The sequence below is a fragment of the Lactuca serriola genome, chromosome 1 (assembly GCF_051521515.1).
Source record: "Lactuca serriola cultivar US96UC23 chromosome 1, Lser_US96UC23_V15, whole genome shotgun sequence".
NCBI lineage: Eukaryota > Viridiplantae > Streptophyta > Magnoliopsida > Asterales > Asteraceae > Lactuca > Lactuca serriola.
Window position 1 is genome coordinate 61,580,627 of NC_136408.1, and position 19,674 is coordinate 61,600,300.

Consider the following 19,674-nt stretch of genomic DNA (forward strand, 5'->3'; position numbering starts at 1 on the left):
AATGGAAATAATGAAAATTAGGTTCCAAGAAGATAAGCATGTCTCATATGTTCCCGGTTTCGTCATGGGTTTAGTCCTTTCTATATCGTTTTGAAATGTATTTTGCCAAATATTGGATAAGAACAATCATAAACCATGCATATAAACAAGACAAATAATGTCAACAAAAGGTAACAGTAACATGTTACACACATATGTATCTCCTAGTGTTTTTTTTATGAGAAAGGGAGAGGGGGATGTTTGGACGTCAACATATTCGTATCCAGGTGTAGATGCATAAACAAATATTACATTCATAAATCGCAAATCAAGTCGACTTGTAAATAATTGCTTCAACTTTTTTCTAGGTATATAGCATGGAACTACAAAAATACAAACATAGATGCATATTATTGATGTTAAACCAAAATATACTTGTATTATTTACAAAAAAAAAACATTGTTTCAATAGATTCACATTCAAATCTACAAAAAGAATAATGGTCAAATTTTAAAGTAGCTTAGTCAAATATATTAACAAAATTGTTCCTTCATAGGGGGATATTTGCCCATTCAAAGGTGTCAGCTCAGAGAGGTATTCATGGTTCTCTATAGGTAACAAAAATTTACAACAATTGAGTGATCGACTCTCTCTGTTCCCCTTATGATATATGAAAAAACGAAGGTCTACATGAGAAAGAATGTTTTATGAACATGAATTTCTCTCCAAATTGCAACCATAACAAGATTTAGAGGAGGTTGGGGAATCATTTTAAGAAAATTGGATATCATGGACAGGGTCGGTTTTAAGGATTCAAATGCCAATGACGAGGCGGATAACAAAGCCCCTTAGGCATTAACATGTAATGAACTAAATTACATAAACTAATTTTTTTTATTAACATGACGATAAACTTTATAGCAATAAACATAGCAAAATCATAATATATATATATATATATATATATATATATATATATATATATATATATATATATATATATATTAATGAGTAATTACATATCCTAACAGTTAACTGACGATCTATGAAGCTCTCGTAATATTATTGATTGCAAATTGGTTGATCAACTATTCATAGTCTATACTCTCTAAGATTTAGTTCTCGATAGATATCATCGACAAACCCAGGGGCGGAACACGAAAAATATTATCAGAGGGGCCAAAACTAAAACTTTACCATATAGTAAAATTAATCACTAATAATAAATATAAAAAAAATTATTTGAAACAAACAAAGTTATTCTACATATCTAGTTGGACAGAGGGATCTAGTAGTGTATGATTGGAATTTTGATGATTATATATTTTTAATAAACAAAATTTTTTTATGAGATTTTTATAGGATTCTCTTGTTTAATTAAATAAGAACTAATAAATAGCAAAAAAAACATTTTTTTGGGTCTGTGATGTACTTTTAACAGCTCATAAGGTATTCCAGTTTCTAATGTTATATCGTATCAAATATATTATATTATTACTGTACTGTACTGAGAGAAAGAACTGAGGGTAAAAGATAGAAAGAGAAAAAGAGAAACAATTTACAAATACAATGGAGATGAGTGACGAAGAGCTCACAAGACACAAAAGATGCTAGTTGTTGTTGCAGATCGGTGAACGAGGGAGAGGAGATGTAAAAAGCGCACTGACCATGGAGATCGGTGGCGGTGTTCTAGTGCGGCAAACGGCGGAGAAGAGAGACAAATAGTGCACTCCGGAGGCGGTGATGATATTATCTGATGAAAAGTCTGGTGGTGGTGTACACTCCAACGATTTTTTTCCCGATGATAAGTTCTACATTTGAATATTTTTTAGGTTTTCTGAGAGTTTTTGATTCCTTAATAAATTTGTGTCCTATTTTTACTAGGATTTGTTTTGATATTTCGGTCATTTTTAGAGTTCTTGCTAACTACTTCTTTATTACCTTATCTATTATCCTAATATCTAACAAGATAATGATAGATTTTCTGTTTTTTTGAAGTTAAATACTAAAGAAAATAATTTTTTTGAATTATATATCTGTCGATATATTATAATTTGGAGACTTTAGGGGCAGAAATTATGAAAAATAAAAATAAAAGAACGTCTATAAATATATATATATATATATATATATATATATATATATATATATATATATATATATATATTTCAGGTATATGTATAAAAAAAAAAAAGCAGGGGGGCCATGGCCCCCTCTGGCCCCAATGTAGTTCCGTCACTGGCCAAACCACTAAGGTCCTGTTTGATTTAATGCTGACCCGGTCCGGTCAGTCATTTTTGTCTGACTCGGTCCGGTCAGAGTGTTTGATATATATAGATTAGGCATCTGACTCGGTCTCGGTCCATAAAATTGATCTGACTCGGTCATATAGAAAATTGAAGCTGACCGAGTAAGTAATGGAAGAAAGACATTCGTGCCCCGATAAAAAAAAACACGTCTCCTTCCAACACCTTCAACACAGCGCCTTCCACAGAGCGCCATCAACGACTCTTGCTCCTTCAAAAGGCCCATCCCACTGGACAATTTTGTGGCCCCCACCTCACCTCAGGCAGAGCCGCCGCCGCAGCAAGCAATGTCGCCGACCTCCGCATCCCTGATGCAGGTTTCTCTTGTTGATCTCTGCCTCTCCTGATGCAACATGATTGACTATTGTTAATTGGATCGAACTCAAACAGTTGATTACTAAACGAGCAATCAAAGGTATGATCTTATGCCTTTTCTTATTTCAATTTTGAATTTTGGAGTGGACCTCGTTTGCATCTAAGGCTCGAATTTAAGCTATAGTTTCATTAAATTGCTGAAATTGGATAGTTGTGGTGTTTATTAATTTCTTTGTAGCTCTTTTTGACACTTTTTATTTATTGAATATGAGTGGTTCAGTTAGTGGTTTTAGGAGGGTATCAATTGGAAGATCATATTTTGGAAGTTCAATTTAGGGACCAGTATGTTGGGGCTCGTTGCTGAGGGAGGGCAATAGCTGTTCTAGCAGAAAAGAGCATTGGTTTCAACACCATTGACATTATAACTTGGGGGTTTGTCTGTTTAATCGTCAAATATCAACATTGACATATATATGATGCCTTTTTTTGTAGTTTTTTTTTCTACCAGATGATAAGCATTGTTGTTGAAGGTTTTGCCCTTCAATATGTTTTTTCCTTGTTTTGAATTGGATGACACAACTTGATGGTTGCTCTTGGAACCGTCTATTATTTATATTTCCATTTTTGACCATTTTACCCCTGATGATGACATGGTGTTGTTCTTGTGGTTTTTTGTAGAGAGAAGCTTGAAGGTTTTCTTGTCCACGCAATGGAAAGTGGTTGATGTTTGGTAAGTGATGGTGCCATGCACCAGATTTCAATCAAGCATCATCATTTTAGCAATTACAAAGTTTATAGAAAAAAAAACAGATTTTTTATGAAGAAATGAGGGAGCTTCTGTTTGAGAATTAGGTGTTGTGCAGAATTTTCTAGGCATGGAGGACATATACAAGTTTCAATTATAACATCCTATCTTTTTCCAGATTTCTTAGTTATATCATCCTATTTTGCTTTTTCTAAATTTCTTTGTTATTATTGTAAATTGTAATGATATAGCCGAGTGTTTTTTATATAATCCTTTGTTAACTTCATCAATCATATAATGATATTCATGTATGTTAAAGTTAGATACGTATGAAACAGTTGAACAATATGTGATTCTTTTTGTTTTTATTATTTAAATCGTTAATATTGGAACAATATTTAATGGGAAATTACCAAACAAGCCATTTGCGTCCTTTTTTTGCTCTCAGGTTGCTAATTTACAAAATGGCATAGATTGTTAAATTTGTTTCTTTCGTATTAGAGTAAAGAAGGGTAAAATGGTCATTTTCAGCATTCAGCACAACCGGTCAGAGCTGTAATCAAACAACATGGTTTCAATTAGAGACAGGTTCAGTCAGAGCTTCTGACCCGATCAGGCCCTGACTCAGTTAGATCTGACTCAGACAACAACTATCAAACAACCCCTAAGTCTTTATTGGGTCATTGTGTAGCGTATTGTGGAGCGTAAGTAAGATTTCACAAACTTCAATTTCGAAAAACTCATTTCTACAGATGCGATTGTTATTTGAATAGTCATCAATATTCTATATGCAATGCTTGCATTTGGGAAATAATTAAGTTCTTTCAAGAACTTCAAAACATCTATAGGGTTGTGAAATTCATTGGTTTCCAATGTCTCAAATAATTTCAACTGCGTATAAAGTTTCTCGACATCAATATCCGATCTTTCTTCAAACTTGAGTGCTTTTTAAACACAATGACAATACGACTTAAGATATTTATCTTCAATTCTCTTCAGATTATTCAAATTATGTGGAAATAAAAAAACAAATACTTTGTCATACTCTTTGAATTGTTCAAATCTTATCTTAAGAGAAGAAATAGCTTGATCAACAATGTATAAGAAATAATTGAATATGAAATTCTATTCAAGTGTAAATGAAACTTCTTCGCTACTTGAACTCTCATCAAACAATTTTTTTCCTTTCAATCAAACGATTTTTTTGAAATCTTGGATCAATACCCATTTCAATAGCAATCTCCTTAGCTTCAAAAATCGTTTTTGAAAAACTAGTTTCTCTATAATCCTTGAAGTACCCAATTAATTTGTTTATTTCTATAATAACATTAACATGATGCATATCCTTTGATTATAACTTCTTACTCACAATATTCACATGGTTTAGTACTTCATAGCAAATAAGAATTGATACCAAAAGTTCAAATTCACCAAGTTCTTTTTCTGCTAATGAAGTTGTTTCACTGGTAATTATAGCATCATTATCTTTTTTCCAACTTGAAGTAACGCTTCCCATGCATCCACAAGTTGCAGTTTAATAGCCTTTACATGTGACAACCCAAAATTTATTCCATCATTTAAACCCGTTTCCGTTAATAGAATATTCTATTTTATAAAAGTTCCGTTAAATTGGGGTTGACAAATAAATAAATGTTTTATTTATTTGTGTTTTATGTCAAAATCATCGTAATAAAATAAATAAAAGCAAGTAAATTACATTTCCATTTAGTTGGAAAAAGTTATTTTTATTTACGACCATTTAACCGGGTAAAAAGTTTAAACCTTGTTAAACATAAGTATCGGATAGTCGTATATCGGGTACAACACCCAAGCATTATATAAAGGAGGGTGGACACTCCATAGAAACCTTTTAACACACTAGACCCACTTTCTCTCTCTACTCTCTCTCCTCAAGTTCGATTTCGCCTCAAAACCGCAAGTTTCCGCCTCCAAAACGTAAGATCCCTTACCCTAACTTGTTCTAGACATCATTTATTGTTGTTTTAACTCAAAAATCGTCCATGAAGGCTGAAAAAGAGGAGTTTACGGCCTAAGAACATCCTTAGGTCGTAAACCCCTAAAAAGGTGCCAAAAGTCCCAAATTTCTTCCCTTTAAGCTTAGAAACTAGTTTTGGACCTAACCTAGAAGTGTTTGAACCTGGAATCAACCATTTTTAGGGCTTGGAAGAGGGTTTATGGTCCAAGAACATGCTTAGACCGTAAACACCCTCTAAACTTGCAAACCAAGCCCAAAACACCTCCAAAACACATTTAGGCTTAAGATATGGCTTAGGGACGTGCTATTTTGGACTTGGAACACCTAAACATCAACATTTGAGGGGTAAACTAGAGTTTACGGCCCAAGCATATGCTTAGACCGTAAACTCCCCTAAAACATGTCAAATGAAAGTTTAAGCCCCCTAAAGAGCCTTACACCTTCACTAGAACTTGTTAGGAAGGAGCCAAGGGCCTTGTAATCAAAGAATGGAGGTGTCCAAGAGTTTACTACCGTAAACCATGGGGTTTACGGCCGTAAACTCCCAAGGAGCGGTCCTTGGACCGTAAACTCCAAGGGAGTACACTTTTGGAACCTTAAACACCCCTATAGCCTTGTGTATTGCCTTAGAATCACTTCTAGAACCACATGAGGCTTGAAAACACTCAAATACCCTCCTCCCATGAGTTTACGGCCGTAAAATCATGGGGGATGTGGTCTCCCAACCGTAAACTCACTTAAGGTGAGTTTTAGAAGAGTAAACTCCATGGTGAGGTCTTATACTCTTTCCTTGCAACCCACTAGCCTTCTAGCACTCAACCATAAGACCTTTAATCACATTAGGATGTCTATACGTGCATAATTAGAGTCTAAATAAATAATTACTTGTAAACATATGTCTTCATATGTTACTAGGGTCATAAAGGGTGTACAAGTCTTTACTTGACACCAAACGCTCATCCGACACTTCCACCCGATCTACTCATTGCAGGTGAGTTCATACCCCTTAATGAACATTTTTAAATGTTTTTACATGTTTTAAGGGGGGGGGGGGTACAAGTATAATTCTACAAGTTTTTATTATTATTGAATCATATGTGATTCACAAATTATCATCAAAAAGCGATCTTTCTACACTTTTAGCTGCTTACCAATAAAACTGTTTTAGTTGATTATCAAATGCATTTTAAGATTAAATTGTTATTAAACTGTTTTTAAATCTGTGTTTAAATTACTTTTCTTTTTAAAATATATCTACACTAATATATTTATATAAGTAAGGCTTGAAGGACTTAGGACCGATAGCTCGCCTTATTTCCTGTTCTTGTTTGATGTGGTCTTAGGGTATCTGTTATCCGTCCGACTGTCGTTGATTTCTTAGTTATATATCATATATCTTTGTGTTAGATATGAAATTCTTCATCTTACCCAATACCTTTGTTATTCAAAGGAAGGAAATCATACACTCTAGTTAACTATAATAGGTGTAGTTAAGACTACTACTCGTTACCTCTACTACTAATATACTCACTATAACGGCTATGACTACAAGTTAATACATGTATAAGAGAACACTCTATGAACTATACAAAAGACTATTATACTATAATACCAAAGAATACACGAATCTAGAGTATAACACACCATCCCTCTATAAGACACTCTACCGCGCTTAGACCATGTGACCAGGGCTTTCCAGAAGGAAGGCGACACTACACGTATAGATCTATACGGGGCGGACACTATTTCATCCTGACTGCTAGCTACAGTCCGAGCCGACTAGGCCAGGGGTAGCACTACATCACTACACTACGCATGACCGGGAAGGTCATCGGGTTCTCTATTATCAATTCAGTCTGGTTACATGAAGGGTTAGACCTTTATTGAAACTAATACACTAAGACTTAAGTCTAAGCTAACATCCCGAAGTAAGTAAATATCTAATACTAATGGAAGTTTGCACCACTACTACTGCCAACAGGCATAACTTTTCTTCATCTATGTTACTCACATGAGATTTATTACCATACTTTTACAACTGAAGGTTTTCAATGATAATACTTACACACAACTCAAAGGATTTAACTTACAAAGTACTTTTCTGGAAAATATAGGATTTTCTAGGAATTTCTACTACTTATAAACATAAATTTCAGTCTTTATTCTATAAGTTTGTAAACACTTTTATATAACAAAGACACTAAATTCTTATGAACTCACCAGCTTTATGCTGATACTCGTTTTCAAAATAACTTGTATCCTCAGGTCAAAGATAAGACAGGTACAGGTGCAACTTTTGGAGAAGATGGAGCACATACAAGACCCATGTTTTATTTTGTTATACTTTTGGTGTCTATGAAACTTTACAGAACACGTTCGTAATTAAATTTACTATATATATGCAATGGTTGTTGTCGCTTGTCTTTACTATTATGCAATTGTTATGATATTGTACATGACGTCCTCCACCCCAGAACGTATTCCGCTGTTACCGGTTTTGGGGTGTGACAGATTGGTATCAGAGCATTGTTTATAGTGAATCAAGTATATCAAGCTATAAAAAGATATGCGAACTATAAACACTTCGGGACTAAAACACTCTGACCAAGAATATATACTTATAAATACTAAAATATTTAATTAAGTATATATATATATATATATATATATATATATATATATATATATATATATACACACACTGACCACTACAAAAGGGTCAGTATCATACTAGAACAGAACAAAAGTATTAAGATTGTTGAACAGCACAATTAAGCTTAGAGACATATAGTCACATTTGGGTGAATGTAGCCTGATCAACTACATTTTTCCAGGAGTGACTAGCATGTGCCTAAAAGTGATTGTGGTGTTGCAACAAGTCTAAAAACGTACCAACATTACCACAAGAACGTTAGAACAAGAATACTATAGGAGTATTCTGCATTCTACTAACTAAGTGTATGATAACTAAAAGGGTCGTTACTTGTAGGACAATGGTTGCTAAGTGGATACACCACAGTTACATGTGACTAGGGCGCTATAGACTCAGAATCTGTGACCTTTGCTTCATTTCCTGTTCTTGTTTGATTGGGGATCTGAGGTTAGGGTCACTTATTCGAAGGACTATCTTGCTTCGGTTACATGTAATTGGTATGCACTACGCAAGTATTGGGTCGACCAATAATGATCCATCTCATAAGTATCCTAGATAAGTACGTCTATTAACCTCTCTTTCCCCTTTCTCGTGTAGATAGCATGGCTGGCTTCCACCGTCCCGGCGATCCGTATTATCCAAACCAGGGCAATGGAGGATGGCTCGATGAGGAGCCAGAAGATGATCACCCGATCCCTTTGGATGATCATCATGCAGAAGGCTTCTCAGATAGCTCTAGCTCCGAGCCAGAAGTTAACAATCTACCCCCTGAAGCTCCAAACCCCAACCCCTGTCCGGCATTTCAAGGTCCCACTCCCATGTGGGCAGTAACCTTGAACCGATGGAGCGAAGAGCAGGGTCAGCCTTTACCTTACAATGGAGACCGAAGCTTCTACAACATAAGCGAGGGAGGATCAACGGACCAAGTTCTGCCCATCATGATCCGAAGGATTGCCAGGAACGTCGAGCAAGGTCAGGCAGCCATTGGCCGAGTTGTAGAAGTGGATGCCAACTCAAACCTCAACACTGTTCGCATCCGCCAACTTGAAGAAGCTATGGATAGGACAAGGAGGACCAACGAGCCTCTGCAGCAATAGCTAGCTGCATCTCGAGCAGAAGTTAGGGAACTCCGAGCACGTCAGAGGACTCATGAACGACAACTTTAGGAGGTTATGTGCCAACTGGCTGATCTGAGGGTTCGCCCAATGGGGACCCGTCGCCAGTAGAAGATGTCGAAACATCTCACTCTTTTGTTTAAGGACTAGCCTTTTCTTTTCTATGCTCGGTAGAGCACTTGTCTGTAAACATTCCTAACTTTGAAAGTACTTTAATTAGGCCTCTAGACATCCAACATTTTCCTTTTGGCTTGATGTAAGACCTACCATTAGGTCACTTTTCCCAAACTTGTATTACATCATTAATACCAGTAATTGGCAGTTAACTACTTTGTTGCTATGACTCTCTCTCTGATTTTTGGACTATGTTGATTTAGTCCATGAAACACTCGTATCATACTTGCAATAGATTCTTACTATTGTCATCATCCCTATTAACTTTCAGTGAAAGATGCCTCCTCGAAAGCGCCCAAACAGAGGCAGACCAGCGGCTCAAACTCCACCTCCACCACCTCCTCCTTCGCAGTTCGACCTAGTGCTGTTTCAAACAGCTGTGACGTCAGCTATGGCCCAAATGAATTATGGCGATGCTAGTGGATCCGGAATGGGCATCAACTCCAGACACGGTGAAATCCCCTCTCGTACATAGGGGTGTACTTATAAAGATTTCATGAACTGTAAGCCCACATTTTTCAATGGGATCGGAGGAATCCTCGCTCTGTCCCAATGGATCGAAAGAGCTGAAGCTGTTTTCGAAATGTGCTCATGCTCCGAAGAAAGCAAAATCAAGTTTGCTACTACCACCTTCATTGAAAGGGCCCTAACATGGTGGAATGGCCACGTCAGTTCACTCTCTCTAGTAACAGCCAATGCCATGGGCTGGGACACACTGAAGGACCTGCTGAGAAAGGAGTACTGCCCTAGAGGGGAGGTTCAGAAGGTTGAAGAGGAACTCTGGAACCTCAAAATGAAAGGAACAGACATAGTGGCTTATACGGCCAGGTTCTGCGACCTGGTGGCTATGTGCCCTAACATGATCCCTTCTGAGAGAAAGAAAATCGAGCGATACATCTGGGGTTTAGTGCCTCGTATCAAGGAAATGCTCTATCTTCCCATCCTGCAACCTTTGATAGTGCCATGGAGTTGGCCCACAGGTTAATATTGATCATGAAACTCCTTCCACTCCAGCTACAGCAATCACAACTGCCACTGCACCGCCCAAGTCAACCGAAAAAAGAGGAAGCTCTGGGATCGGAAGAAGGGCAAGAAAACTCAACCCTCCTCCAAAGATCAACAAATTGTGGCTGTCCATGCTGCCACTACTCCCGCGACCTCGGTACCATCAAAAACTTATGTTGGGAACCTGCCCAAGTGTCCCAAGTGCCCCTTCCATCACAACGGCCCCTGCCGTGAATTGCAATGCACCAACTGTGGCCGGAAGGGCCCTATTGTCCGGTTTTGCGGAGCCCAACCCAAACCCATCTCGCAAGTCCCCAGTTCGGGAGTGACCCAGACCTGTTATGGCTGCGGTGAAGCTGTCCATTTCAAGAAAAACTGTCCGAAGGCTGGGAATGCGGGAGGAATAGGAAGACTACTCGCTATTGGCCACAACGAAACAGTAGCGTATCCCGCAGTAGTCACGGGTACGTTTCTTCTCAACAACTCTTATGCCTATGTTTTATTCGATAGTGGTGCAGAAAGAAGCTTCATAAACCAAAACTTTAAACACTTACTTAAGCAATCCCCGCAACCACTAAAAGAAACATTCGTCGTAGAAATGGCTAACGGAACGACCAAAAGCTCTAACGAAATTTACATAGGTTGTACCCTCACGTTAGACGATTATTCATTCCCAATCGATCTCATACCAGTCTCGATCAAGAGTTTTAATGTCATTGTTGGCATGGACTGGTTGAGTCTTCATCACGCTGATATTCTATACTTCGACAAAGCCATTCGCCTAAATCCACCGAATCACAAGACTCTGTTGATCTACGGAGAAAAGCCCGGTATGAGCCTTCGTATCATCTCAAGTATTCAAGCCCAGAAATACTTGCGCAGGGAATATCGCACCTTCCTTGCACACGTCGTCGACACAAGACAGAAAACGAGAGATCCAAAAGACATCCCTGTTGTATGCGATTTCTCTGACGTCTTTCCAGAGGACCTTCCAGGTTTACCTCCCAAACGTCAGGTTGAGTTCAGAATCGACCTAGTCCCAGGAGCTACCCCCGTAGCTATGTCGCCCTATCGCTTAGTGCCTGCCGAGATGCAAGAACTATCCGGTTAACTTAACGAGCTGCTCAGCAAGGGCTTTATAAGACCGAGTTTCTCACCCTGGGGAGCTCCGGTCTTGTTCGTGAAGAAGAAAGAAGGATCATTCCGTATGTGCATCGATTATAGGGAGCTCAACAAACTCACGGTCAAAAATCGCTACCCTCTTCCCCGTATAGATTACTTATTCGACCAACTACAAGGGGCGAGTTACTTTTCCAAGATTGATCTTAGGTCCGGGTATCACCAGTTACGAGTACCTGAGGAGGATGATCTAAAGACAGCCTTCCAAACTCGTTACGGGCACTATGAGTTCGTAGTGATACCCTTTGGACTGACTAACGCACCCGTAGTGTTCATGGACTTGATGAATAGGGTGTGTCGTCCATACTTAGATCAGTTCGTCATCGTCTTTATTGATGATATACTCGTCTACTCTCGGAGCGAGGAAGAACACAGGAGTAATCTACGACGAGTCCTAGAAACCCTGCGATCGGAGAAGTTATACGCGAAGTTCTCTAAGTGCGAATTTTGGATCCGAATAGTTGAATTCTTAAGACACGTGGTCAGTGAAGAAGGAATCCACGTGGATCCATCCAAGATTAAAGCTATTGAGAACTGGTCAGCACCGAAGACGTCTACAGAAATTCGTCAATTTCTAGGCCTCGCTGGCTACTACCGCAGATTCATTCATAACTTCTCCTGGATTGCGAAACCTCTTACTAAATTGACACAGAAATGCGTAACATTCGACTGGGAAGAGAAGTAGGAGAAGACATTCCAGACCCTGAAGCGAGCTCTATGCACCGCGCTGGTATTATCCCTTCCCGAAGGGACATAAGATTTTGTGGTATATTGCGATGCATCGAACCAAGGGCTTGGTTGTGTATTTATGCAATGAGGTAAGGTCATCGCCTATGCCTCAAGACAGCTGAAGACACATGAGGTTAATTACACCACCCACGACCTCGAGTTAGGGGCGGTTGTATTCGCTCTAAAGATCTGGAGACATTACCTGTATGAAACGAAGAGCACAATATACACTGACCATAAAAGCCTCTAACATATACTGAACCAGAAGGAGCTCAATATGAGACAATGACGGTGGGTCGAGCTACTCAATGATTACGACTGCGAGATTCATTATCACCCGGGTAAAGCCAATGTGGTAGCAGATGCCCTAAGTAGAAAAGAGTATTCTGGTCGAAGAGTCAAGTCATTAACAATGACTATCCATTCGCATCTATCCGCACAAATTAAGGAGGCTTAGCTCGAAGCCTTAAAGCCTGAGAATGTGGTGGGAGAATCCCTGCGTGGAATGGATAAGAACTTGGAGGTCAAGGGTGACGGAGCCTATTATCTCATGGACCGAATCTGGACCCCACGCCATGGTGGTTTCAGAGACTTGTTCATGAAGGAAGCACACAACACTCGATAATCCGTTCACTCAGGTTCAAATAAGATGTATCTGGATCTCAAAAATCTATACGGGTGGTCTAACATGAAAGCAGAGATTGCTACCTTCGTGAGTAAGTGTCTTACTTGCGCAAAGGTCAAGGTCGAATACCAGAAGCCATCAGGCCTTCTCCAACAATCGGAGACACCGGAGTGGAAGTGGGAGCAGATCACCATGGATTTCATAACCAAGCTACCCAAGACAACAGGTGGGTTGGATACCATTTGGGTCATCGTCGACAGATTGACCAAGTCCGCGCACTTCCTACCCATCAAAGAAACAGACAAGATGGAGAAACTCACAAGAATATACATTAAAGAGATAGTACGACTGCATGGTGTCCCTGTATCTATTATCTCTGATAGAGATAGTAGGTTTACTTCGAGGTTTTGGCAATCACTGCAAAAAGCATTAGGGTCGAGGCTGGACATGAGTACAGCCTACCATCCGCAGACTGACGGACAAAGTGAGAGGACGATCCAAACCTTAGAGGATATGATGCGAGCCTGTGTGATTGACTTTGGTAAGGCGTGTGATACAAACTTACCCTTTGTGGAGTTTTCCTACAACAATAGTTATCATACATGCATCAAGGCAACTTTATTTGAAGCTCTCTACGGCCGGAAGTGCAGATCCCCTATGTGCTGGGCTGAGGTGGGTGACACTCAGTTAGCTAAAGGACGATTTCCTGACAGCGCTCTCACGGGTCCAGAGATCATTAGAGAAACGACCGAGAAGATTGTACAAACCAAGACAAACGAAGGTACATAGGGCCTTTTGAGATTCTCGCTAGAATCGGCCGTGTCCTTTTGAAAGCCTTACCCTGGAAGGGCACGATACGCTTTGTAAAGCGTGGAATGTTGAACCCAAGGTACATAGGGACTTTTGAGATTCTCTCTAGAATCGGCCCCGTAGCTTACAAACTCAACCTACCCTATGAACTAAGTAACATACATCATACCTTCCATGTCTCAAACTTGAAGAAATGCATGTCCGACGAGACTCTCGTTATTCCACTCAACGAGATCGAAGTTAACGAGAACCTCAACTTCGTGGAAGAGCCTGCAGAGATTATGGACCGGGAGATCAAACGAACGAAGCAAAGCCGCATCCCAATTGTGAAGGTTCGATGGAACGCTAAACGTTGACCGGAGTTCACTTGGGAGCGCGAGGATCAAATGAACCTCAAATATCCCCATCTCTTTGTTTAGTAGTACTGTAATAACTTAACTGCTTGAATTCTCAATTTCGGGACGAAATTCCCTTAACGAGGGATGATGTGACAACCCAAAATTTATTTCGTCATTTAAACCCATTTCCGTTAATAGAATATTCTATTTTATAAAAGTTCCGTTAAATTGGGGTCGACAAATAAATAATTGTTTCATTGATTTCAACAAATTTCGTTGATTACAAACAACATATACATTTTTATAGTTATTTAATGATAAATTATGTGTATAATTTACTAATATTTAAAGTTGTATGTTGCTTCATTAAATTATTTTCATTGATTTCAACTAATTACCGGGGTTACAAAAAGCCAATTTACAGATTTATTGTTATTTAATGATAAGTTACAAGTTACGTGTATAATTTATATTTTACTTGAATCATTTGATGACTATATATATATATATATATATATATATATATATATATATATATATATATATATATATATATATATATATAGATCCGGTAAGAATTTTTTTTTTGTAGGAAGGTAAGAAGTTCTTTTTCTACATATTTTTTTGATGAAGAAAATAAATGAGTCGCTAGATGATTCATTTGTAAGATGATTCACAAAAAAAAAATTCCCAAAAAAACAGATTCATGATTCATTTTTAAGTAAATTAAGAAAATATTATCTTTTATAATAATTTTAGTGAATAACAACAAAATCATTGTATAAATAAATAATGGAGATGTTTTTTTGAAAATTTTTTCTTGTGAATCATCTTACAAATGAATCATGTGATGATTCATTTTTTTTGTTCGCTATATATATATATATATATATATATATATATATATATATATATATATATATATATATATATATATATATATATATATATATATAGTCCAAGGTTTTATGAGCAATATCCATAAATTATAAAACATGGCATCCTTCAAGTTATATGTCGTTATTGTGCTCAGACTCGCAATGACCGGTAAACTTAATATTTATTATGGTTTGTAATTTAATCAAAATTAAAACACGCAGTTGAAATAATAATAGTTAGTAGGTTGGGTGTCATTATATATAATGTAAACACATCATACATGTTTTTTTTTAATCAGGTACGTTGGTCGAGAAGATGAATGGATTCAACATAGGACAGTGTGTGGATCAGTGGGCTAACGGAAGACCTTGCAATATATATGAATGCTATAATGAGTGTCAACAACATAAAGGGCCACACGCTGGAGGTATGTGCGATTCCGAACATATACTTTGTTTATGTTTTTTTGGAAACGGCAATATATATTAAAAATATGATACCCTCACCTAGCAAGGAACTAGATGAGGGACCAAAAACAAAGTACACAACAGACTAGAAATTACAAACCAGCAAAACGAGAGACACTCCACTCCTCCTACTTACAAATACCATGCCTACTTCTATGCTTCAACCAGTAGAAGACCATAAACTTTATAACATCAGTCCCTTGTATCGTAGAGATACCCTCCATTTGAAATAGACGTTTATTCCTAATTCTCCATAAGTTCCATAGCAAACCATAACAGATGGCAACAAACCTTTCTCTCTTTCTATTGCTATTGCTCCAGGTGGCAGCTAATTGAAGAAGATCCTGAACATTTTTTATAGGATTTTGCACCGTTGATACACCACACTAGCTCAAAATGTTGTTCCTTATCACCATTGCAAACGGACAGTCTATCAGGGCGTGCCCTGTAGATTCAGGTATCCCAATGCACAAACAACATAAATTGGAATTTACCACAATACCCCTCTTTTCCAAGGACACAGTTGTTGGTAATCTATCTTGAGTAGCCCTCCAAACAAAGCATAACACTTTGATTGGAACCACCTTACTCCATACAATAGCGGGAGTGCCAGGGGAATTGACGTATTTATCATCCACAATCTTTCTAAGGGAGCAAACAGAGTACCTACCATCAACAGACAGTTTACAACTCCAATGATCAGAACCCATCCCAAGTCGAATATCAGATATATCCCTAGATAAAGCAGAACTTCAGATTCTAAACCAAAGACAACTGGTCTAGGTTTCCAACGCCATGCATGGGTCAAGTCGACGATTCTATCAGATACCCTACATCTTTTCTTTGCTTCCAGTTCAAATAAGGATGGGTATTTAGCCTTCAGGTTCATCGACCCCAGCCATGTGTCATACCAGAAGAGGGTTTGTTCACCCGACTTAATCACTACATCCAATATGTCATGAACATCCATATCATACTCAATTAAAGCCTTCTTGATACTACAAATATTATTCCAAACACCACTTGACGATTGTTTAGAAAGATATTCAAAGGGCTTATTAGATAAGTTATGAATCCCAAAGATGACACGAGCCCAAAAGGTTTGACTGTCGTTCTTTAATCGCCACCACCATTTTACAAGTAAACCGATGTTTAGGGCTCTTGTGGAACCCACACCCAGACCTCCATTACTTTTGGTTGCCAACACCTTCTCCCAACAGACCCAATGTATTTTCTTCCTCTCATCACATCCGCCCCACAGGAATGAATGCCTAATCTTCTCCAGTTCCTCTAAGACACCCAAAGGAGCTTTGAACAGCGAAAGATAATAAGTAGGTAAATTGCCGAGGACTGACTTTATTAATTTCAGTCTACCCCCAAAAGAAAGTGTTTTAGCCTTCCACACAGAGAGTTTGGAATGAAAATTTTTGATTATAGGCTTCCAGTTTTTAATTAAACTCATGTTGGCACCAACTGGAACACCTAGGTAATCAAATGGAAGAGTACCCGCAACACAACTGATATGTGTATTTTTATATATATTTTTATGCACTTTATCTTAATATTTTGGTCTTATTTATTCTCTTTTAGAACTAAAAAGTACTCATAATGCTTTGAATTATGTTTTGCAGCTATTCGTTGTCGATAAATCACAAAAGAAAAGACTGAAGCGGAAACCGGGCTTAGAAGCTAAAAGAAATTAAAAATGCTGCATTAGACCAATTACGACCCGCGTAAATAGCAATTACGCCCCACGTAACGACCAAATTAACTTACGCCCCGCGTAACTTAAGGGTACGCCCCGCGTAATGGTTGGCACCGGATAAACTCCATCACGTAGTAATCCTTAGTACGCCCAGCGTAATCCAACTTACACCCAACGTACGTAAGTCGGCTACAAAGGTTATAAAAGTTGATTTTCAACTAACCATGAGAGGAGATTCGACTACCAACTTAATTTAGTCGATATTAAACTTCTGTTAAATCGTTTTGAGGGTCTAGAAGGCGGCCGGAAGGCCGTTAAGCTAACGGGAGCGGAGATCAGAAGGGTTGGAGAGCGGATACATGTTGGTAATCATATGGGTTGCTAACGTGAACATGTTTAGCATTCCATTGTGGTACTTTTCAGTATTTAGTTTCTGATTTAGGTGTAAAAACCTTTTACTTTCTGTTTATGATTGAATGAAGCTTTGATTATTAGACTAATTACTATATTGAATTGTTTATTTATGTTTAATTTATCTTGCCAAGCTTGTTAAAAGATCCTTATGTGTTAATGATGATTATTTTCTGTTAATTGTTAAGTGAATTGAGTTGTGTGAACACCTGCTCGATTGCTTGTCTCTTATGATTTTGATGACCATCGAGATTATAAGTCTAGGAATAACGAATGTAAAAGTAGGATTAACTTGAGAATAAGTAGGTTAATGTGTGAGCCTTGTTTGATGACCATCAACAAGAGGTTAAATTGAATGATTAATTTAATTAACTATATTTACAAGTCTTGCTTGATACGAACTAAACACTAGGAAGCATGTTAGTTTAATCAACTGATCACTGTTTGAATTGACTTGTTTGCTAAAAGATTAGTTATAGTGAACGCGAATCTAATCATTTTACGAATCGGTGAACATGAATAAATGAATTTGTATACGCAATTATCTATGTTTTTAAGGTGTAATTTATCTGTTAGTTTATCGAGAGTTGTTAATTAATTGTTAGTTTGAGATTTATTAAACTATTTATTTATTCTTTTCGTGTGACCTGTAACCTATAATCAAATATATTAAATTAATTCACCACCGTTCCCTGTGATCGACACCCGACTTACCTAAGCTATACTGTAATCTGACTAGGTACACTGCCTATAAGTGCATAGTTAGTCTAAGTTTGTTAGGTTATAAATATTAAAATTAGTGGGTACTTTTGTGCACGTCACAACCCAATAAGTTAGCCCAATGATTATTTTCAATCGCTGAGGCACCAATACCAAAAACCTTTGATTTTTGGAAATTTACTTTAAGGCCCGATGAGATATGGAAGCATCTCAGGATGCGAGCCAGATTCTAGAGGTTAGTACGAGACCACTCACCTAATAACAACGCATCGTCTGCATAGAATAGGTGGGAAATAATCGGGCCATTTCCGGGGATCGAAACACCTTTAAAAAGACCTTTATCACACGCCGTTTTGAGGGCAACGCTTAATCCCTCCATAGCAATAATGAAGAGGTAAGGAGAGAGAGGGTCCCCTTGAGGAACTCTCCGAGATATAGGGAATTCTTTCATTGGGGATCCGTTAATTATCACGGAAGCTCTTGATGAGCTCAAACAGCCATGAATCCACATCTGCCAGTTGCTACCAAAACCCATCTGTTCAAGGACCGAATCTAAATATTGCCAATTTACCGAATCGAATGCTTTTTCAAAGTCAACCTTGAAGAGGAGGAGTTTTTTTACGAACTCTCTTCGCCCATGAACAGACCTCGTTAATTATGAGGGGACCGTCAAGTATACATCGCCCCTCCATTGCTCCTCACCAATTAACATCCCAATAACACTTTTCATTCTATTAGAGAGTATTTTACTAATAATCTTACTCATGCATCCCAATAAGCTTATAGGGCGGAAGTCGTTCAAAGATAAAGGGTCTTTGATTTTGGGAGCTAACGTGATGAACGAAGAATTACAACCCCTTGAAAACGAACCACATCTTTCAAAATGATTCACAAATTCCATCACGTCAGCTTTGATGAGACCCCAAAATTTTTTAAGGAACTTGAATGTAAAGCCATCGGGGCCAGGGGCTTTTTCACTTCCACAATCCCAAATCGCAGCTTTTACCTCCTCTAGACTAAAAGGGGATTCAATTCTAATGGCGTCCATCATTGGAATTGACTTAAACTGAGGGTTAATCAATTTGGGTCTGCACACATGATCTTCAGAAAATTTGTTCAGATAAAATTTGAAAACTTCCTCTTTGATCTCATTAACCTCTGTTGACCAACGCCGGTTAATCATGAGTCCATGAAGGAGATTCCTTCTATTTTTTTGTTAATGTACCCATGAAAAAACTTGCTATTTTCGTCCGTCAACGGTCCATTTAATTCTCGCTTTCTGTTTCAGGTCCAAGGCCTTTAAGCGTTCCCACTTCATTATTTTTTTTATACCCATGTTCCAGACACCCGTTTCGGCAGAGGACAAAGGTCTGATCGCAGCGAGCTTCTCTAACTCGTTAACACGAGTTGAAGTGTCTTTATACTCCTTCTTTTCAGTGAGACTCGCATCCCTTCTCCATTTCTTAATCGACTCCTTCAAAAATATGAATTTGGTAGCCAAATACGCATCTGGAGTGCCATA

General features: G+C 38.0%; 1 protein-coding gene across 1 annotated transcript; it reads right to left on the reverse strand.

Moving 5' to 3' along the window:
- Window positions 1–1,590: 1,590 nt before the first annotated feature.
- On the reverse strand, window positions 1,591–18,687 carry LOC145056056 (uncharacterized). Its single transcript, XM_079004184.1, has 6 exons — window positions 18,408–18,687; window positions 16,228–16,606; window positions 15,811–16,051; window positions 15,608–15,660; window positions 2,545–2,629; window positions 1,591–1,791 (listed from the first exon to the last, which is right to left on the reverse strand). The coding sequence occupies exons 1-6, from the start codon at window positions 18,685–18,687 to the stop codon at window positions 1,591–1,593; spliced, it is 1,239 nt and encodes a 412-aa protein (XP_078860310.1).
- Window positions 18,688–19,674: the final 987 nt, after the last annotated feature.